Source organism: Microcaecilia unicolor, chromosome 1, assembly GCF_901765095.1.
Source record: "Microcaecilia unicolor chromosome 1, aMicUni1.1, whole genome shotgun sequence".
NCBI classification, from domain to species: Eukaryota; Metazoa; Chordata; class Amphibia; order Gymnophiona; family Siphonopidae; genus Microcaecilia; species Microcaecilia unicolor.
In genome coordinates, this window is record NC_044031.1 from 209,088,675 (window position 1) to 209,111,961 (window position 23,287).

The 23,287-nt window shown below is 46.5% G+C and overlaps 1 protein-coding gene across 1 annotated transcript in view; it reads right to left on the bottom strand.

Annotated features, from left to right (window-relative positions):
* The window catches only part of SUGCT (succinyl-CoA:glutarate-CoA transferase), a 1,092,618-nt gene extending 1,086,481 nt beyond the window's left edge, over positions 1-6,137 (bottom strand). Inside the window, exon 1 of the mRNA XM_030203879.1 lies at positions 5,834-6,137. Within this exon, the coding sequence (XP_030059739.1) occupies positions 5,834-5,930 (97 nt within the window). The 5' untranslated portion in view covers positions 5,931-6,137. The remainder of the gene's footprint in view (positions 1-5,833) is intronic.
* Between the last annotated feature and the right edge of the window lie 17,150 nt (positions 6,138-23,287).

A 23,287-nucleotide genomic window follows, 5' to 3' on the forward strand; every position in this document is an offset into this window, starting at 1 on the left:
ATTGCTGGACATGCATGGGTAGGGAGGGCAGGGGAGAGAGGAGAGTTGCTATGGATGGATGGAGGGGAGGGGAGGGGAGGAGAAATGCTGGACATGGATGGAAGTGAGGGAAGACAGGAAGGAGATGCACATGGATGAAGGGGAGAGGAGAAATTCTGGATACGGATGGAGGAGAGAGGAGAGTTGAAATGCTGGATATGGATGGCGGGGAGAGAAGAGAGGACATGAGATGAACACGGATGGAGGGAAGGAGAGAGAGGATAAATGCTGGACATGGATGGAGGAGAGGGAAGAGAGAGGAAGGAGATGCATCCTGATGGAGATGAAGGAAAGGGAAAAGAGGAGAAAAACTGCACATGGTTGGAGAAAATAGGCAAAAGCTGGATCCACTCTATACTTCCTCCAGTCAAGTCCGCAGAGGACCCAGCTTTTACCTAAGAATGTAGGGCAAGAAATGAAGAAGAAAGGAGGAAAGTAAAGAAATAAATGGAAAGGAAACCCTGGAAGTGGAGTTAAGGGACCAGATAGAGAGCAGCAGAATCGGAGACTGGGACCAACATGATCTGAAAAACAGTCACAAGGCAACAAAGGTAGAAAAAATCATTTTATTTTCATTTTAGTGTTTGGAATATGTCCAATTTGAGAATTTACATCTGCTATCTTATTTTGTAATGTATAGCAATGTTCTGTTTTTCTGGTATTGTGCTGCATGCAGAATCTGTATGCTAATATGGTTTCTGTCATTTTGGGTATACTGGAGCGAGGAGGGGTGGGTAGGCCCCAGCAAACTGGTCTGCACAGCTCCCTGCAGTTGCTAAGACCGGCCCTGTCCGTCGTCGACCGTCTGCCACCGGGCCGGGCCCCCTGCACTGAAATCACAGCGCCTCTCAGCTTCGTGTGAAAGCGCTGCAGGCAGCAGCAGATCACCTCCCTTCGGGCTTCCTTCCCTTTCTGTGTCCCGCCCTCATGGAAGTTATGTCAGACGAGGGCGGGACACAGGGAGGGAAGGAGACCCGAAGGAGGAAGGCGATCTGCTGCTGCCTGCAGTGCTTTCACATGGAGGTGAGAGGAACTGTGATTTCAATGCAGGGGCCCGGCCTGGTGGCGGGTGGAGGGGGAGCGGCGGCGACCTCGGGGGGGGGGGGGGGGGCCTTGTCCCGGGCCTGGCCCAGTCTCTCAGCGGCCCTGGACATGGGAAGCACCTCTTGCTTAGACTATTGCAACTTGCTTCTCACAGGTCTCCCACTTAGCCATCTGTCTCCTCTTCAATCTGTTCAAAATTCTGCTGCACTACTAATATTCAGCCAGGGTTGTTAATGCTCATATTAGCCCTCTCCTCAAGTTACTTCACTGGCTTCCTATCCGTTCCCGCATACAGTTCAAACTCCTCTTATTGACCTATAAGTGCATTTACTCTGCAGCTCCTCAGTACCTCTCCACTCTCATCTCTCCCTACATTCCTCCCTGGGAACTCCGTTCACTGGGTAAATCTCTCTTATCTGCACCCTTCTCCTCCACTGCTAACTCCAGACTCTGTTCCTTTTATCTTGCTGCACCATATGCCTGGAATAGACTTCCTGAGTCGGTACGTCAAGTTCCATCTCTGACCGTCTTCAAATCTAAGCTAAAAGCCCACCTTTTTGATGCTGCTTTTAACTCCTAACCCTTGTTCACTGTGCATCTCCATTTTGTTTATCTGTGTGTATCTTTGTGGGCTGATATGTCTATGTATGTTTGTATGAGTGGTGTGTATTATTTATTCTGTTTTATTTCTGCACATTTGATATACCGCAAAATAGAGCTTGGACGGGCGACTAAGCGATTTACACAAATAAAAAGACAATCTGTACTGTGCTGACGAGGGGGGAGAATAAAAAAGGAAAAGGTTAGTGGATGGAACAAGGAAACAAGGGGGATGGAGAGAAAAGAGGTAGGAAAGAACGCAGGCTAAGCAGCTGAGTCAAAAGATTCAGAGAAGAGAAGAGATTTCAATAGTGACTTAAACATTTTTGTGGGCACTGGGGCTCTAAGGGCAGAAGGGAGAGAGTTCTTAAGTGTGTTGATGCATGTGTATTTGCACGTGTGTGTCTGTACATGAGTGGGCATGCTAGTATGTATGTGTGCATGTTTATATCTGTGTTGGCTGTCTGTGTGTCTGTTATCAAGAGAGGAGAGAATTATTTGCAAGGTGCAGTTCTATAATTCTTATATTACTGTGAATCAGTGTTTGTGTGCTGCAGCTGTTGGAACTGCTTTTCCCGTTTCCAAAGATAGCTTCATTTCTTTTCCATCGCTCACCACATGTAGAAACTTCTGGCCCAGTATTCACTGGCACTTATCCGGGTGGCTAGTTCCACTGAGCAGGGCCGTAACCAAATTTCAGTGGCATTATCTAGCTAATGTTTTTGAAAACCTCTACAGACCACACCAATACTATCCAGATAGCATGGAGGTAGTCAGGGGGCGAATCCTGGAGCTACCTGAAGAACAACACTGAATATCACTGTTCTGTAGATAATTCCTAGCTCTATCTGTTATACCAGGGTGCTCAGCATGTTCAGAAATGTGAACTTTGGCACTGAATATTCAGATTTAACTCAACTGCAACAGTCGGCATGTGAAAGAAATGCTGTCCACTATGGCTGAATATCAGGCCATTCATTTCTACAGCACAAGAACTTCCTGCATTCTAATGTTCTTTCCCCATTGCATTCCCATTGGCTGGATCCTACCCATAATCCCTTTGGTTAGCTATCCTGGAAGTAGGTAGAGCAGGCTCACTTACCAGGAAGTACTGGAGATCTGCAAATAGAGAGTCTGAGATTCAGCCAGCAGCAATCACTGTTTGTAACCCTGTGTTGACTTTCTCCATCATTGCAACTGGCAGACGTCATAAAGGCATCTAGAGTGGTTGGACAGGGAAAACACATTGTTGGTGTTTAGAAATAGAAGCGGCAATTGCGGACAGCTTAGGCACCAACAGGGGCTGCCTATATCGTCTGATGAGGTAGAAGTCTACTTTGTAATTGTAACTGATTTGTCCCTGGGATTCATCACTTTGGTGGTAATCATCCCCATTGTTTGTAGCTCAGTGATGTCAAATATAGACATTAGCTTCAGGAGACCGAGGAGCATATCCCAATCCGAGAGCTTCTCAGGCCATCTCTTCTGGCAAGAGATTTATTGTGGCCCCTGTGTCCAACTGGAACCTCACCAGCTTGTCTCCAACTTGGAAGCATGCATATAACTTTCTCAGGGATTAGTTTTTACCTCTTCTTAAGGCTAAAAGGCCTTCTCTGTCATCATTGTCATTTTCCAGGGAGTGTACATAAAGCTGGCTTCTGTATGCACTGGCAAAGTGATTCTTTTTCATGCTTTCTTCTTTGCTTTATGGCTGCCATTACAGTAGTAGTATATGCCCTTCTGGCCGGCTAATAGCCGCCTGAAGTCCTGGCATGCTTGTGGCTGCCTGTGCTCTGATTTGGGCAGGGACAAAAGATTCATTGGTTTCCTGCAGGATGTAATTTTTGCAAGTCAAATTTTTTCTCCAATTCAATAATTTTCAAAAGCATCCAGGGTTTTGTTCACTCTCTCAAAGGTGAGGGTCTCATACAGGTCAAACACTTCCACACCAATATTTGCCAGGAGACGTGCAGAGCACTTTTTCATCGGCTGTTCTTCCAGATCAATAATTATGCCACTGGCTTTTGAAATGTTGAGAATTTGTAGTGCAGTCCCCCTGCCAAACTCAGTGATAGAAGAAGCAGAATCAATGTGGGCTTTCCATGCCTAATTTACTTCTGACACCATATATTCATATGCAAACACACTCTCAGGTCAAATGGTTAACGGACAGACGCCAGATGGTGGTGGTTAATGGAATTCGCTCGGATGAGGGAAAGGTGAGTAGTGGAGTGCCTCAGGGATCAGTGCTGGGGCCGATTCTGTTCAATATATTTGTGAATGACGTTGCCGAAGGGTTAGAAGATAAGTTTGCCTTTTGCGGATGATACTAAAATTTATAACAGAGGGAGTGGAAAACATGAAAAAGGATCTGCGGAAGCTAGAAGAATGGTCTAAGGTTTGGCAATTAAAATTCAATGCGAAGAAATGCAAAGTGATGCACTTAGGGAGTAGAAATCCACGGGAGACGTATGTGTTAGGCGGTGAGAGTCTGATATGTACGGACAGGGAGAGGGATCTTGGGGTGATAGTATCTGAGGATCTGAAGGCGACAAAACAGTGTGACAAGGCAGTGGCCGTAGCTAGAAGGTTGCTAGGCTGTATAGAGAGAGGTGTGACCAGCAGAAGAAGTTTTAATGCCCCTGTGTAAGTCGTTGGTGAGGCCCCACCTGGAGTATTGTGTTCAGTTTTGGAGGCCATATCTTGCTAAGGATGTAAAAAGAATAGAAGTAGTGCAAAGAAAAGCTACGAGAATGGTATGGGATTTGCGTTACAAGACATATGAGGAGAGACTTGCTGACCTGAGCATGTATACCCTGGAGGAAAGGAGAAACAGGGGTGATATGATACAGACGTTCCCGGAGATGGGAAGGCGGTAGAATGAGAGGACATGAAATGAGATTGAAGGGGGGCAGACTCAGGAAAAATGTCAGGAAGTATTTTTTCACGGAGAGAGTGGTGGATAATTGGAGTGCCCTCCCACGGGAGGTGGTGGAGATGAATACAGTAACGGAATTTAAACATGCGTGGGATAAACATAAAGGAATCCTGTTCAGAAGGAAGGGATCCTCAGAAGCTTAGCAGAGATTGGGTGACAGAGCCGGTGGGGGGAAGCGGGGCTGGTGGTTGGGAGGCAGGGCTAGTGCTGGGCAGACTTATACGGTCTGTGCCCTGACAATAGCAGATGCAAATCAAGGTAAGGTATACACAAAAAGTAGCACATATGAGTTTATCTTGTTGGGCAGACTGGATGGACCGTGCAGGTCTTTTTCTGCCGTCATCTACTATGTTACTATGTTCAGAACCCTTATTTTATCATCCTCACTTTAACATTCCCTTATCTCTTGTTTGTCTGTCCTAATTAGATTGTAAGCTCTATCGAGCAGGGACTGTCTCTTCATGTTCAAGTGTACAGCGCTGCGTACGTCTAGTAGCGCTGTAGAAATGATAAGTAGTAGTAGATTTGTAGTATGGAGTATTGCCATGATTTGGGTTTCTGCCAGGTACTTGTGACCTGACTTGGCCACTGTTTGGAAAACAGGATACTGGGCTAGATGGACCATCGGTCTGACCCAGTATGCCTACTCTTATGTTCTTATGTTCAGTTACTATGTTTGAGAGAACTAAGCAATGAAACAAGTTAAGACATTTACTGCACAGTATTAATACTGGGATGCTCAGTAGACCACGTGATTTTTCCACTGAATCAACATGAAAATTATCCAAGAATGAATGTTGCATACATGCTCCTATGCAGCCTCAACACTCAATTAAAACGGGTTCATTTGATAATTATACTGATATAATAAATTATATCACTGTATACAAAAGCAATGTAGGTCCTTGTGTGACAAGACTGGTAACTAGTACAATTTTTTTTGGAAGGTAGATCTTTACCCACCAGCACACTTTCTTTAAACTTTGCCCTTAGTGTTGAATTTCAGATGAACTCTCCAATGCTCCTCTTTATGCAAGCTCACACTCATTAGAAAGTTGTTTACTACCAGGAACTGTGCAGAAAGGGGGCGGTACAGCATTTTGAGTTCTGCAAAAACTTTCCAGGAAACCACACTGCCTCTCATTCATATTATAAATGTGCAATCTGACATTTCAAACAATGAGGAGAAATATAATACCAATAAGCAGCTACCTTGCTGCGAGCAGCTCTGTAGCCCCCTGCATCTGAGGAGTACGTATGGGAAGCGCCGCCAACAGCTCCGGCCGATGGTCATCACACCTCCAGCCATAGTCTATATGTCCACAAGACAGCGAAGATAGGTAACAAGAACACCAGTAGGAAAGCACATACGTAACGTGAGCACCCTGACGTCACTGGGAACGAGACAGCTGTGCTGCATCATAGGGGCAGGAAAAGGGATGAGTGGTGCTATCATCATTGATCACTGTCCCTGCTAGACCTAAGGGGCGGGAAAGGGAGTGGAACGAGATTGGGGGGAAGTAGGATCTGATTTCTCGATACATCAAGACGGACTAAAAGGAGTTAGAGAGCTGATAAAAATGTAGTTTACCACGGCTCCTCTACCTCCCCCTTGCAGAATTTTTTTTTTTTTTTTTTGCACTTTGGCCTGGTGGCCGTTTTACGTCCTTGTTTAGGAGCGCGCACGCGTGACACCCTCGTTGCTAACTGATTTTTCCTCTGGATAGAACTTTACGATAGTTACGAAACGTAAATCTCAATTGCTGGTGCTGCATGATTAACTGTACTTTGTACTTTCAAACAATGGGCAAAAGCACTGCTAGGTACCATTAGAAGACATGCATGCAGACAGTAGAAGGCCACCGTTAGTGAAACAATGCCGGGAGCCAGGGCCGTGCCTAGGGTCTCTGGCGCCCCCCTGCAGACTATCAGTTGGCGCCCCCCCCCCCCCCCCCCGTGAAAATGATCACGCCCCCCCCCCCCCATGAAAATGATCGCTCACCACTTGCCACACTGAAAGGAATTGTCAGCAATATTCTTAGAAACAAATTGCTATACATTGCAAAATAAGATAGCAGATGTAAATTCTCAAAGTGGACATATTCTAAACGCTAAAATGAAAATAAAATAATTTTTTTCTACCTTTGTTGTCTGGTGCCTTTCTTTTTTCAATCATGCTGGTCCAGTATCTGATTCTGCTGCTATATGTCCTCTTAACTCCATTTCCAGGGCTTCCTTTCCATTTATTTCTTTACTTTCCTCCTTTCTTCTTCATTTCTTGCTCTATATCCATTTCCAGCAATTTCTCCTCTCTCCCTGGGTCCTGCCCTCCCATCCATGTCCATTCTTGTCCCTCTCTGCCCTTCCCTCCTCCATCCATAGCCAGCAATCCTCCTCTCTCCCCTCCCCTCCATTTCCAGCAATTTGTCCTCTCCCTGGGCCCCCATGTCCATCCTTGTCCCTCTCTGCCCTTCCCTCCTCCATCCATAGCCAGCAATCCTCTCTCCCCTCCCCTTCCCTTCCAGCAATTTGTCCTCTCCCTGGGCCCTGCCCTCCCATCCATGCCTCTCTGCCCTTCCCTCCGCACCCTGGGGCCTTTAAATCTTTTACTTCCGGTCGCAGCAGCGTCAGTGAAAGCGGAGCGCTGCCGACGTCTCCCTTCCCTTTGCGCTCTTGGTTCCCTCAGTGTCCGCCTTCTTCTGACGTCAGAAGAAGGCGGGACACTGAGGGAACCAACGAGTGCAAGGGAAGGGAGACGTCGGCAGCAGTGGCGTAGCTAGGGTAGTTGACACCCGGGGCCGGTCATTGTTTAACACCCCCCCCCCCCCCAAATCCAGTACTAGGCATACCGAGAATACAAAACACTCACGACCTATAGAGCAATTTTACCATACCATAAGCAGTCGTTTCTACGAGTCACACAAGGAAAAGGAAAGCATCTTAAACACTACAGTCAGCACTAGAACATCAATTCACCTATTGTAAAACGAAACCAGACAGAATAGTACAGATCGTAGATCCTGCACAGTCAATGCCAACTGAAAGCCATGTCTTTTTCAAACACAGATACACCCTAATCCACTATAGGATAAGTAATCATAAACTTTCTATTTAGACAAAAATTAAACTGAACCCCCGATGCCAGACTCTGCATACAATGCAACACCACAGAAACAGAAAATGTCCCCTAGTACTGTGCAAAATATAAAGACAGCAGATGTAAATTTGAAAAAACTAACAAATACCAATCACCACTTTACAAATTAACAAATAGAAATAAAACAAATACAGAAAATAAAATAATACCATTTTATTGGACTAATACATTTAGCTTCCAGAGGCCAAAATCTCCTTCCTCAGGTCAATACAGTATAGTGCTGTTACAGTATCCTATCCTGATCTGAGGAAGGGGGTTTTGTTCTCTGAAAGTTAAGTCAAAATGTATTAAAATTAGTCCAATAAAAAGATTACCTTATTTCCATGTTCTATTTATAAACATTTATTAACACAGCTAAAATACTATATCCTAAAGCAAAATAATAAAAATATATATTTACAGTTTGTCTTTGGTTTCTGCTTTCCTTATCTTCTTTTCACCATCTTCCTTCCATCCAGCATCTGTCTTCGCTCTCTCTCTGCTCTCCAGTGTCTGCCCTCTCTAATGTCCCTTCCATCCACATCTGCCCTCTATTTCTGCTCCTTCCATCCACCATCTGCCCCAGTCTGCCATCTCTCTCTCCCCCTTCCATCCACCATCTGCCCTCTCTCTCTCCTTTCCCTCTAGCATTTGCCCTCTATCTCTGCCCCCTTCCATCCACTGTCTGCTCTTTCACTCCCTTCTATCTACTGTCTGCCCTTTCTCTCTGCTCCTTCGATTCACCATGTGCCCTCTCTCTTTCCCCCTCCCATCCATTCAGGGTCTGCCCTCCCTCTCACTCCCCATTCCATCCAGGATCTATCCCCCCTCTCTCACTGCCCCCTCTTTTCGGCTCCCAGTTCCCACCTGCGGCTGCCCCTAGTTCCAGATCCATTGATTCTCCCATCCACCCCTGCCCCAGGCATGACCCCATTCTCCCTCCTGCTCACTTTTCAGACTCCAGTTCCAGCTCCATGCCCCTTCTCCCATCTGTCTCCCACCCAGTCCCTTCTGCCCATCCGAGTCCCCCTCACCCCATCTGTCTCCCACCCAGTCCCTTCTGCTATCCAAGTGCCCCCACCCTCACCCCATCATCTGTCTCCCACCCAGTCCCTTCTGCCCATCCGAGTCCCCCTCACCCCATCTGTCTCCCACCCAGTCCCTTCTGCTATCCAAGTGCCCCGCACCCTCACCCCATCATATGTCTCCCACCCAGTCCCTTCTGCCCATCCGAGTCCCCCTCACCCCATCTGTCTCCCACCTAGTCCCTTCTGCTATCCAAGTGCCCCCCACCCTCACCCCATCTGTCTCCCACCCAGTCCCTTCTGCCCATCCGAGTCCCCCTCACCCCATCTGGCTCCCACCCAGTCCCTTCTGCTATCCAAGTGCCCCTCACTCTCACCCCATCTGTCTCCCACCCAGTCCCTTCTGCCCATCCGAGTCCCCCTCACCCCATCTGTGTCCCACCCAGTCCCTTCTGCTATCCAAGTGCCCCCACCCTCACCCTATCATCTGTCTCCCACCCAGTCCCTTCTGCCCATCCGAGTCCCCTCACCCCATCTGTCTCCCACCCAGTCCCTTCTGCTATCCAAGTGCCCCACACCCTCACCCCATCATATGTCTCCCACCCAGTCCCTTCTGCCCATCCGAGTCCCCCTCACCCCATCTGTCTCCCACCCAGTCCCTTCTGCCCATCCGAGTCCCCCTCACCCCATCTGGCTCCCACCCAGTCCCTTCTGCTATCCAAGTGCCCCTCACTCTCACCCCATCTGTCTCCCACCCAGTCCCTTCTGCCCATCCGAGTCCCCCTCACCCCATCTGTCTCCCACCCAGTCCCTTCTGCCCATCCGAGTCCCCCTCACCCCATCTGGCTCCCACCCAGTCCCTTCTGCTATCCAAGTGCCCCCCACCCTCACCCCATCTGTCTCCCACCCAGTCCCTTCTGCCCATCCGAGTCCCCCTCACCCCATCTGGCTCCCACCCAGTCCCTTCTGCCCATCCGAGTCCCCCTCACCCCATCTGTCCCCCACCCTCGCCCTGCCTCGTCTTCTCCCTGCCACCCGTCTTTAAAAAGAAATTGCCGACGCGATAGCGAGCACAGCACCTCGTGTGCAAGTAAAAGAAGCGAATCCGATCATCTCATTGGGCCTTCCTTCATTGTCCCGCCCTAGAGGAAATAGGAAGTTGCGTCAGAGGAGGGCGGGACAGTGAGGGAAGGCCCAATGAGATGATCGGATCCGCTTCCTTTACTTCCACACGAGGTGCTGCGCTCGCTATCGCGTCGGCAAATACATTTAAAGGGCTGGTGCGGGGGGGGTGCCAGGATGAAGAGCAGCGGCACCCCCCTTTCTGGTGACACCCGGGGCGACCAAAAGATTTAAAGGCCTCGGCGGGCGAGGGTAAGCACCGCAGCGGCGCCCTCCAGAGGTGGGCGCCCCCCTGCGGCGCTTACCTCGCTTACCGCATCGGCACGGCCCTGCCGGGAGCCTGGTGTTTCTAACCTGGACCTCTTTCGAGGTTAGAAACTTGGATACGTTAATAAGTAGGCTGGCTGGCTCACTATCCAACGCCAGATGCGTTGCTGTTAAGAAGACTTACTTCTCCAGCCAATATGCTTCTGAAAAAAAAAAAAGTTTTATAACAAACCTGTTACGACGATCTCCTTCTCCCTCCACCTCAAACATTAATATTCAAATTCTGGTGTCACTTTGCTAACACACCCTTCCTTCACTTCACCACCATGTGATTTAACAGAAAACCCTGTTTACAAAGAAAAATGTCAACTCTGCCTTCACCCAACTGAACTGAAAATTTCCACCCCATCCCCTAAAATCAATGCCTGAGTCACCACTTTCAGTCCCTGCTTTCTCCCATCCCATGGCCAATTTCGACTGGAGTTCCCATCTTCAAGAGCTTTTGTGCCTCCTTCCACCTCCTATAGAATACACAGAGTAAATCCAGCATTCATTTTCGGTCTAACAGTTAAACTTTAATGCCAAGACTCAGAGAATTGCAAAAATCCAAAGGAGATTTGCAAGATAGAAGGCGAGAGATTGACGAGCAGCTGAAGAGTGGGTCCTTGGGGTGATAATGTCAGAGGATCTCAAGGTGACAAAAACAATGTGTCGAAGCGGTTAGCGGCAGGGTTGCCAGGTGGAAAATTTTTTTCTAGCCCAATCCAGCCCAAAACCCGGCCAAACACAAACCCCGCCCCTGACACCCCCACCCCCGCGTCATCACCCCCGCCCCCGCCGTCACCGGCCCCGCCCCCGCCGTCACCGGCCCCGCCTCCCCGTCATCAGCCCCGCCTCCCCGTCATCGGCCCCGCCTCCTACGTCATCGGCCCCGCCTCCCACATCATCGGCCCGCCCAAAACGTCACTAACCCCGCCCAAAAAACGTCACTAACCCCGCCCCCCCCGCGGCCGAAAAAGGCAAAAAGCCGCCCGAAAAACCGCACAGAAACCCAAAAAGCCGCCCAAAAAACCGCAACCCGCCGCGGGCAAAAATTTCCCGCGGCGGGTCGCGGAAAACCGCCCAATTGGGCGGTAAAACCGCCCACCTGGCAATACTGGTTAGCGGTTGCTCTTATTCAGCAGTGGTCCATTTTTTTCTTCCTAGTGCACTCAGGATGAAATTTCCAAAGACTCAAAGTCTTTTTCCAAAATACACAAGAGAGGACCCTCACAAGTAAAAAGTCTCTTTAGAAGTGAATCCTTAGTTTTAGTTCAGAAAGGAGAGATCTTCCAACAGAACAAACGAATCCCTGATTAATTATGCAAATTAGCTATGTAGATGAGTCCCACAAGTAGCCAGTAGTTTTCTCTTTTATTTTTTTTTTTTAATCTCAAACAACTCATACCCAACCTATTCCCCAAAATCTTTAATTCTCTTAGTTCAATAGTGTAGTAACTTCCTAGCTCTCAAGAATGGACCATATAGTTCAAGAATCTTTGAATGGCGCTTCTTGTTTCCTTTCCCCTCCCAGGTCTTGTCTGGTTCTGTAAGAGGTCCTTACACTTTTATCCTGTTTTTTCATCTGTTGGAGAATTTCCGCCTACCCTTACTTCCTCATCACAATGCACATCTTTAATTAGTGACTAAAATTTGATAAACTTTATTAACATTTTTTGTTGTGTTTGATTATAGAGCAAAAGAAAATCATGTATTCATATTTATTTTCCATTTTTCTGCAAGCATCACAAAATTACTTCTGATCTAATTTGACACTTTTAACCTGTTTATTTCCTATATAGGTCCAAAGCAGATTACAATTATAAAATACTAGTAAAAAAGGCCCGTTTCCATAACAAATGAAACGGGCGCTAGCAAGGTTTTCCTTGGAGTGTGTATTTTTGAGAGAGTGTGTGAGAGAGAGAGAGTGAATGTGCGAGTGTGTGTGTGTGACAGAGAGTGAGTGAGTGTGGGTGTGTGTGTCTGTGAGAATGAGTGTGTGTGTGATGTTTGTGGAAGTGCGTATGTGTGACACAGTGAGTGTGAGAGAGTGTGTTTCACACAGATACATTGATTGGGAGAGAGAGAGTGAGACTGTGTTCGAGTGTCTGTGAGAGAGAGAGTGAGACTGTGCGCGAGTGTCTCTGAGAGAGAGAGTGTGTGTGTGGGAATGAGAGTGTGTGTGAGAATGAGTGTGTGCCAGGATGGTCCCCCCTCCTGCAAGGTGCCCCCTCCCTGTCTCCCTGCCATGTGAGTGTGAGAGAGTGAGACTATGTGCGAGTGTCTCTGTGAGAGAGTGTGTGTATGGGAATGTGAGTGTGTGTAAGAATGAGAGTGTGTGCCAGGGTGGCCCCCGTCCGTCAGGGTGGCCCCTCCCTCCCAGGTGCAAGTGTGTGTTTGTGACAGAGAGAGAGAGTGTGTATGGGGGAATGAGCGTGTGTGCCAGGGTGGGGCGCCTCCCTCCCCTCCCCCTCCCAGATTTAAGTGTGTGTTAGTGACAGAGAGAGAGTGAGAGTGTGTGTGTATGAAGGAGAGTGTGTGCCAGGTGAAGGTGAGTGTGTGCCAGGGTGGCCCCCCTCCCTCATTGCCTACTTCCCTGCCAGGGGCCCCCCTCCCTCTCTCCTCACCTCCTTGTCCTCCAGCCCTCCCTGCCACTTGATCCCGTTCTTCGGTACTCCTCCCCCTGCCTGCTAGCACTGATGTTTACCTCCTCCTCTTCTGTCCCTCCCTGCCTCTTGATCGGCGATCTTCGTGACTCCTCCCCCTGCCTGGTACACACCCACCTTCTCCTCCGGGCCGCCCTGCCACTTGATGTTGTATCTTTGGTACTCCTAGGGCTGGCGTTTTAAAAAGAAGCGCTCAGCTGTCCTGAGCGCTAACTATAAAAAATGTTTAAGAAAATGTAAAAACGCGGCACCGCAGGCAGCCTTGAGGCATTGGCTGCTGGCTGTGCAGGCTCCTCCCGTCTCTTACGTCACTGCCCCCGGAGCAACATAGGGGCAGTGACGTAAGAGACGGGCGGAGCCTGAACAGCCAGCAGCCAGTGGCTGAAGGCTGCCTGCGGTGCTGTGGTTTTTTTTTTGTTTTTACATTTTTTGTTGTTTGCGCTCAGGTTAGTCAGCTGATTGTTTTTTGTTTTGTAGCACCGGCCCTGCTGCTGAACATGAAAAGCAGCAGTAGCCGGCAATGGGAGCTGGGGCTGGCGCTGTCGCGGTGGAGGAAAAGTGGGCTGGCAGGGCCCATCTAGGGCCGGCCGTGGCTACGCCCCTGGCAGCAGTCTTGAGCGATTGTACTCCTCCCCCTACCTGGGTTGTTGTTTGCTGGGGGGGGGGTGCTACGTGTGTTTGCGGTGGCAACCTGGAGCGATTCTACTCCTCCCCTGCCTGGGTTGGTGTTTGCTGGGGTGTGGCGTTCAGTGTGTTTGCGGTGTCAACCTTGGGGGGGGGGTGTTTTGGTGACGGGCGGCGACTTTGGTGGGTGGGGGACGTGCTGGGGGGTTTTGTTCCGTGTGTTAGCGGTGGCAACCTTGGGGGGGGTGTTTTGGTGATGGTCGACGACTTTGGGGGGTGGGGGAAGTTGGGAAGGGCGGATAGTGTGTTTCCAACCTTCTAATAGGACGTCATTTTAGGTTGAGCGCTGTTATTTGCCGAGTGTCATTGCTCCGCCCTCGACGTCATTACGTTTGACGCGTGGGCGGGGCAGACACTCATGGAGCAAAAAGTGGTCTCAGCCGCCTCATTTTAGAACGTTGGGAAAGTGAGGCTTCATTAGAATGTTGGAGGTGTGTTTTATATAGAGAGATGTAGTTAAATTAATTTAAGTATAAATTCACAAATTTCTTACATAGAAAAGTTTTCAAACCCTTCCGAAACAGAACATAGGAAGGGTAATACTTAAGACCAAGTGGTAAATTATTCCAAACTTGAGCATCCTGATATAGAAAAGAAGTCTCCAACACTTTTTAAATTTTAATTCCTTTAAATGATGGGCCGACAAGGTCCATCAAATGTAATGAACGATTAGAACTTAGTCTAGATGAATGCAAGAGTAATTGAGTGACCTGAATTGGTATTAAACCATGCCCATAGGCGCCCCATATAAGAGGCTTGGGGAGGCTAAGCCTCCCCAGCCCAATCTTGACGTTCCCCTGGCTGCTGCCTTCACAAACGCAGGGCTTCCGCAGAAGCCAGGGAGCTCTCCCACCGTCCTTCCTACTCTCCCCATCGGGGAGTCCCCGACCGGCAGCTCTCCTTACCCCAACCCCCCCCCCCCACCCGCCAGGGCCCACCCAACATCCCCTCGCAATTTGCATGCCTCGGTCCATGACTCCCTAAAGCATTCTTATCTTCACCCGTACCCGTCAGCGCTGCCTGCCATTCATTCTCATAGGCAGCTCCGTTCCCGCTCCCCTTTGCCGCGTCCACTCCTCCGGCTCTGTCTGATGCATTTCCTGTTAAACAGAGGTGAGAGAGGAAGGTGGGAAATGTTGGGGGGAGATGCATGGGGAGAGAGAGGGAGAAATGCTGGATGTGAAGGAGGAGGGAGGGACAGATGCACAGCAAGAGAAAAGGGGAAATGTTGAACATGGATGTGGGAGGGAGGGAGACAGAAAGAGAGATGCTGTATGGGGATGGGAGGGATGCTATAAGGGGAAGGAAGAGGAAGAAAGAGATAGATGTTGGGCCCAGGGTGCAAGGAAAGGAGATACTGAGAGTGATATGGGCAGTGGGAGAGAAGAAGGAGGGAAGAGAGGTTGTACATGGGGATGGATGAGAGGGAGGGATAGATATACACTAGAGGGGAAAGAGAAAAAGAGGGAGATTGTGGATCCAGGGACAGAAGGGAGTGAGGAGAAATGCTGGATATGGATGGAGGGGAAATTGCTGAATTTAAGGGCTGGATTGAAACACTCTGAGGGCAGATGTTTAAAGTGGAGAAAGGATAGGGACAGGGCTACAGATGGTAGACAGGACGCTTAAGGACACAGGAGGATGGTGGACATGGTGAGAGAAAAAATATCAAATGGAAAGAAGACACTGCATAAAACAGAAGACACTGGGACCAAAGCGAATAGAAAAACTAAATGATCAGACAACAAAGGTAGAAAAAAGTATTTTATTCAGAATTTATTAACTGGAATATGTCAGCTTTTGGAAATATGCATTTGTGATGTTTTGCATGTAAGTTTCAATTTTTCTAGTATTGCTGCGTGCTGAGTCTGACTTCTTGAGGTAACTTTCCAGTTCAGTATTTTGCCTTCATATCTGTTGTGTCATGTGTTTTTCATGTGTGATCAAGGTGCAGTATTCTGCTAGCGTGTAGTATTTTCAGCCCTTTTTGGGGTTTTTTTTTGTTTCACTAGGTTGTGCACTGGTGTTTTAGAGCCCGGTGTAATTACAGTGCTGCCTTTCCACGCATAAGGTTGTAGCTCGTCCTGTCCTTGGAATTAGTACTGTTATGGTTTGGTAAGGTTATGAGTGTGTTTTTGCACAAGTTTGTGTATAGTGTTTTGCAGTGGAGAGATTGTGTATTGGCCTTACTGAGGTGGCACCAAATCATCAGAAAGGGTTTTAGAGCCTAAATCATGACACACTACCTCTTGAAGGATCTACATATAGTCGTTCCTAAAAGGAGCTCATTGTGAACACTTTCCACCCTAAAAGGGTGTTTTGTGGCTCTACATGAGAATTGTGATATTATGATCCCTTGTTTCATATTGTTGACGGTCTGCATTTTCCGTATGGGTAGTATATTGGTTTATTAGGGTCTGCCCAGTGTTATGGTACAGTAAGGTTTATGAGTGTGTTTTTGTACAAATTTGTGCATAGTGTTTTGCAGTTGAGCAATTGTGGTTAGTACATGCTTTGAGCGACCACTTTATTCTTTGATATATGATACATATTTAATATCTAAATTTAATAAAAGGTATTAATTGTGACTTATTTTTACTTATTTTTTTTCTGTGTGTCAGACAATTATAGATGTAAGCCCTGCCCCTGGCCCCACCCCTAACCCCACCCCCTTTAGCCTCCCCAAACAGTTGAGCCACCGACCGCCTATGACCATGCCAAATTTGTAAAATAATACAGCAAGCTTTAAACATGCTTGTAACTGCAGCCAGTGTAATTCCTTCAACGAGGAAGACATATATAGGCTCCATCATCAAACTAACACATGCAAGTTTGTTTTGAAAATTACCCTGGAAAAACCACCAGGCCAGTGATGGACTCTAATTTGCCCAAAGTATATGTGTAGACTAGGCACATTTTCAGCGGTGCTGCATATGTGAAGGGTATTACTATAATTGGGCATTGGTATTTATCCACCACTTGTGCGCATTAATGTATGGAATACATGCCCTTTTGCAGGTAAGTGTACATCTGTAAGTGGCTGTGCATGGGTGGAGCATGGGAGGGGTACAGGCAGTGCTACCACAACTTAAGTGTATGTTTATTAAAACTTTCTATACCGCCCTAGCTGACTGGGAGCAGTTTACAAATCTAACAATATAAACTTAAAAAGAGAAAAGGAACTAAGCAGTCAAACAAAGAGACAAAGGTCTAAGGGAAACCAACAAACTGGGAGGGGGAGGGGGAGTAACTAGGATAGAGGGCAGGACAAAGTAGTAGTAGTAAGGGGAAGGAACCGGTGATGAACTAACCGCAAGCGTCTTTGATAACTCTGATCAAACTTACTCCTCTTAAAAATCATATGAGCTGCCGTATTCTGCAGCAATTGCAAACAATTCCTCAATTTCATTGAAATGCCCAAATATAAAACATTACAGTAATCCAATTAGGCTAAAATAAAACTCTGGACCATGGAAATAGGATTGAACTTATTGGAATTGTCTTAATTAAAAGACAACCTTCCTAAATGAACTATCAACAGACAAAGATGAGTCCAATGTAACATAGTAACATAGTAGATGACAGCAGAAAAAGACCTGCACGGTCCATCCAGTCTGCCCAACAAGACAAACTCATATGTGCTACTTTTTGTGTATATCTTACCTTGATTTGTAACTGTCATTTTCAGGGCACAGACCGTACAAGTCAGCCCAGCACTATCCCCGCCTCCCAACCACCAACCCCGCCTCCCACCACCGGCTCTGGCACCCTAGATGACCACTCAGCCTTCAAATTATCATTTTCCCCTATCTGAATAACATCTGGTAAACATTCCACATGGTTAGTAAACTAAAGAACTTTGGTTTTATATGCATTTAACTTTAACATGAAAAATATTGCCCAAGCTTTTAAGTTTCTCTATACATTTAGATACTTTACTCAAAATATGTTGAATATCACCAAGTACAGGTACCAGAATAAAAATATCATCTGCATAAGAATATATGATTTTGTCAGGAGCCAGAGATAAAGAATGAAGGGAACTCATAAACATATTAAAAAGAATAGGTGATAATGGAGACCCCTGTGGTACTCCACAACGAGGTTCCCTTTCATCTTCACAACATATATTTGCTGAACCAAGAATTTCTCAGACCAGTTAAATACTAATCATGTATTACCTAACTCTTCCAATCTAGCAATCAGCTGTTTATGATCCATGACTAAAGCAGTATTCTGAGCTGAAAATACATCAGCCTCAAGCAGAGCTATGAGAGGCAAATAACAGACACAGATGTATTTTTGTGAGTTGGGGTTTGTGGGCAGATTGGAAGTCATTAATGCTGTCTCTATTGCAGTGGTGTTCCTAAGCTGCCTGACACCCGGGGCGGATCTCCGATCCCCCCCCCCCCCCCAGGTGCAGCACGGCCCCCCCACTGGCGAAATTACACCCCCCCACACTGGCGAAATTACACCCTCCCCCCCCCCGGGTGCATTTTTGCCTGTTGGCCGAGTCTGCTCATTCCCTCCCTGCTGCTCCCTCTGCCCCGGAACAGGAAGTAACCTATTCCGCGCAGAGGGAGCAGCAGGGAGGGAACGAGCGGACTCGGCCAACAGGCGCGCGGCACCCCCCTAGCGGTGTGCACCCGGGGCGGACCACCCCCCGCCCCCTCCTTGGTACGCCACTGCTCTATTGCATATCCTTTTGCTGTGTACTCTGGTCTCAATTCCTCTTCTTGTTAAAGTAATGGAAGGACTTGTCATGCTCCAATTGTATGTTTTCCCTTTTTCACCTGACTGTTTATGATATCATCCATGTTAAATATATATTACTAATTGTATTTGTACTCTGAAATGACATAAGTCATGACGGAAAATTGTAAGCCACGTTGAGCCTGCAAATAGGTGGGAAAATGTGGGATACAAATGAAACAAATAAACGTATGGAGTATCTCAAGCTTCATGCCATTTTGCATAGTTCACAATCTGGTTTTAGGCCCTCTTACAGTACAGAATCTGTGCTTACCACCCTCTTAGCTAACTTTAGGAGAGAATTAAGTTTTGGCAACAAAATATTGATACTTTGGTTTGATATATCCAGTGCCTGTGATACTGTTGATCATAATATTCTTTTAAATATTCTTGACTATTACGGAATCTGTTGAGTTGTCCTGAAATGTTTTTCTGGCGTCTTAACATCTAGGTCATATCAAGTCAAACAATCAGGTGTACTTTATTCCACATGGAGGGGCATAATCAAATGAGGTGCCCAAGTTTTCCTGAGAACGTCCTCGCAGGACGTCCCGGCGAAGGGGCAAGGAAACCCATATTATTGAAACAAGATGGGCGTCCATCTTTCGTTTCGATAATACGGTCAGGGACACCCAAATCTCAACATTTAGGTCGACTTTAGAGATGGTCGTCCCTGGTTTTTGGCGATAATGGAAAACGAGGAAGCCCATCTCAGAAACAACCAAACGCAAGCCCTTTGGTCATGGGAGGAGCCAGCATTTGTAGTGCACTGGTCCCCCTGCTATGCCAGGACACCAACCGGGCACCCTAGGGGGCACTGTAGTGGACTTCAGAAATTGCTCCCAGGTGCATAGCTCTCTTACCTTGGGTGCTGAGCCCCCCAACCCCCCCCAAAACCCACTACCCACAACTGTACACTACCATAGCCCTTACAGGTGAAGGGGGGCACCTATATGTGGGTACAGTGGGTTTGTGGTGGGTTTTGAAGGACTCACATTTACCACCACAAGTGTAACAGGTGGGGGGGGGGGCCTGGGTCCGCCTTATCATCCTGGTGGTCTAGTGGCTTTTAGGGGCAGGAGTGATGGGGCTCCTGCATATCCTCTGTCTGCAATCAAAATGGCTGCCACAACTTCCAGCGGCAGTCTTGCAAGAATACTGTTGGCATGGCAGCCATTTTGAGATTGGATCTGGTATAGGCAGGATCAATTCACAATCACTCTTACTCATGCGAGCTCCGATCTCAAAATGGCTGCCATGACCTCCAGCAGCAAACTGACTGCCGTCAGAAGTCGCAGGAGCAACTGGGGATCACTCCTTTCACTACAAGCCACAAGACTACCAGGGTGGAATAGTAGATCAGAGGGAGGGTAATGATGGCAGTGGCCTATGGGTGGGTCCAGGAGGCAGGGTTGGGGGGAGGAAGGGATGAATGGGAGGTCCATCAGTTTGGGGGATGGAGCGAGGAGGAGGAGAGCCACAGGACATAGAACAAAAAGTTTCCATTTCAGTCAGAAATGCACTAGCATCTGAAACCAAAACAAGGCTGAATACAGATTTTGGGCCAGTTAGTGCCAAAACCAAAAATGAAATTTGGTCTAGGTATAAGTCTGTTGTGCGCAGAACGGCAAATTAGCATAAATTAGTGCTTGTTAATGCCAATTATTGGTATTTATCACCAATTATTTGCTAATTTACTACCAATTAGTTAATTATGGGGCTCATTTTCAAAGCACTTAGCCTTACAAAGTTCCATAGTAACCTATGGAACTTTGTAAGGCTAAGTGCTTTGAAAATACACCTCTCTGTTACGTTTGTAACGGCGTATTCTACAACTGCATGCCCAATTGTGCACGTAACTATGGGTGCCATTTATAGAATTTGGGGGAATATGTATTGTGATTTTATTAGTTTTTCTCCTGAAAATGTCTATTACCTATATCCAGAATATTCTTGCTGTACATCCACCTTGGGTGAATTTATTCAAAAAGGTGTTAAATAAATCGTAATAAATATTTAAGTAAATAAACAAACATGTAACATACTTATGTGTACTAGTCATTTGTACCACTGCCCCAATCACAGTCCAACACTCATCAAACTTTTACTCTCCAGTTTACGAGCTTGGATGAACCAAAAAGTTTTTTTTAAACACAATTTTTATTTGTCATGCAAATAAAATTATTGCAGTACAAAGCCATGAGCAAAATAAAGAACAAAGGAAATGTTATATTGATAGAAGCATAAGTATAGTAAAAATTTGTAACTTACAAGAAAATAACACACTACTAGTGCCCAATGCAGTGGACTCTTATCTGCCATGAAGCCCCAACATCGCACATAACAGCACCGGAGTACTTTACAATCTTGAACAACCAGGCATGTCAACAACAGAACAAAAATGGGTAGTAAAAAAGTACTTGTGTTTCATGACAGTACTTAAGTACAATTGTCAGTACTTTTTACTTGTAACTCGTTACAAATAAGCTGTACCTTTGTACTTACTAATGAAGTACAAGTTGTTTCTTTTTAAGTAGATTGTGTCCTTAAATAAAAATAAAACTGAAGATTGCAAATGAATACTGTCAAGTACTGAGCATGATGCAAATAGGAACAACAAACATAGTTTGAAATGTCTATGTGCGAATGCCAGAAGCCTAAGAAATAAGATGGGAGAGATAGAATATATTGCACTAAATTAAAAATTAGATATAATGGGCATCTCTGAGACCTGGTGGAAGGAGGATAACCAGTGGGACACTGTCATACCGGGGTACAAGCTATATCGTAGTGGTGGGGTGGATCGAATTGGTGGAGGGGTAGAATTGTATATTAAGGAGAGCCTTGAATCAAATAGATTGAAAATTCTGCAGGAAATAAAACACATCTTGAAAACCCTATGGATTGAAATTCCATGTGTAAAGGGGAAAAGGATAGTGATGGGAATGTACTACCATCCACCTAGCCACAATGAACAGATGGATGTAGAAATGTTGAAGGAAATTAGAGACGCTAACAAACTGGGCAACACAATAATAATGGGTGATTTAAATTACTTACAACTAAGTATTCAGAGGAAGGCATGGATTAATTACATGAAACCTTTACATACAGATAAATGTTGTTGCATTGAGTTAATTCTACACTTCCTGAATTGTGGATTGATTTATATTACCCCAATATTGACTGGGTATATATAACATCAGGGCATGCTAGGGAGGTAAAATTACTTGACGAAATCAAGGACTGCTTTATGGAGCAGCTGGTACAGGAGCCAACAAGAGAAGGAAAAATTCTAGACCTAGTCCTTAGTGGAGCGCATGATCTGGTGCGGGAGGTAATTGTGCTGGGGCCGCTTGATAACAGTGATCATAATATGATCAGATTTGATATTAGCTTCGGAGTAACATCAGGTGTGGATGATGTTCAAAAATACCATCCTGGAAGCCCAGGCCAAATATATTTCGTGTATTAAAAAAGGAGGACAAAATACCAAATGACAGCTGGCATGGTTAAAAAGTTAGGTGAAGGATTATATTAGAGCTAAAAGAAAATACTTTAGAAAATGGAAGAAGGAGCCGACTGAAAATAATAAGAAACAGCATAAGGAATGTGAAGTCAAATGCAAAGCGCTGATAAGGAAGGCAAAGAGGGAGTGGAGGAGTGGCCTAGTGGTTAGGGTGGTGGACTTTGGTCCTGGGGAACTGAGTTCAATTCCCGGCACAGGCAGCTCCTTGTGACTCTGGGTAAGTCACTTAACCCTCCATTGCCTGCCGCATTGAGCCTGCCATGAGTGGGAAAAAGCGCGGGGTACAAATGTAACAAACAAAACAAAACTTTGAAAAAACATTGCGGTAGAGGCAAAAACACATAGTAAAATTTTTTTTTAGATATATTAAAGGCAGGAAGCCGGCAAAAGAATTGGTTGGACAGCTAGATGACCAAGGGGTAAAAGGGGCAATCAGGGAAGACAAAGCCATAGCAGAGAGATTAAATTAATTCTTTGCTTCAGTCTTCACCGAGGAAGATTTGGGAGAGATACAGGTGCCAGAAATGGTATTAAAAACTGACGAGTCAGAGAAACTGAATTAAATCTCAATAAACCTGGAGGATGTAATGGGGCAATTTGACAAACTGAGGAGTAGCAAATCTCCTGGACCAGATGATATTCATCCCAGAGTACTGATAGAATTGAAAAATGAACTTGCGGAACTATTGTTAGTAATATGTAATTTATCTTTGAAATTGAGCATGGTACTAGAAGATTGGAGGGTGGCCAATATAACACAGATTTTTAAAAAAGGTTCCAGAGGGGCATTTTCAATATGACTAAGTCCAAAATCTAAATAGGAAAGAAGGTCATTTTTGAAAAAGAAAAACGTCTATCTTTTTTTTTTCAAAAATACTGTTTTGTGATTTGGACATTTTGTTTTTTTAGACTTTTTAAAATTTTTTGGTCCATTTTCGAAAAAAAAAACATCCAAGTGCAAAACACACAAAATCAAGCCATTGAGATGTAGGAAAAGCCAGCATTTTTAGTAGACTGGTCTCCCTGACATCCCAGGACAGCAATAGGGCATCCCTGGGGGCACTGCAGTGGACTTCATAAAATGCTCCCAGGTACACATTTCAGCATTGCTCCCTTACCTTCTCTGCTGAGCTCCCCCAAAACCCACTACTCCAACAGTACACCACTACCATAGCCCTTACGGGTGAAGGGGATGCCTATATGTGGGTACTGTCAGGTTCTCAGGTTTAGAGCCCGTGGGAACGGGCTCTGGAGCAAACGTGAGCCCTTGGACTGCTGATGAGGAGCAACAGCAGCAGGCAAAACCCACCAACCAACACTGGGCCAGCACACCGGCACAGGCAAGGACTTCAGGCACCACCCAGCGAGCCGTAACACATGGACTGGAACCCCCTGGACTGGAGGACACCGGACTGGAACACACTGGACCGGAACCCACTGGACTGG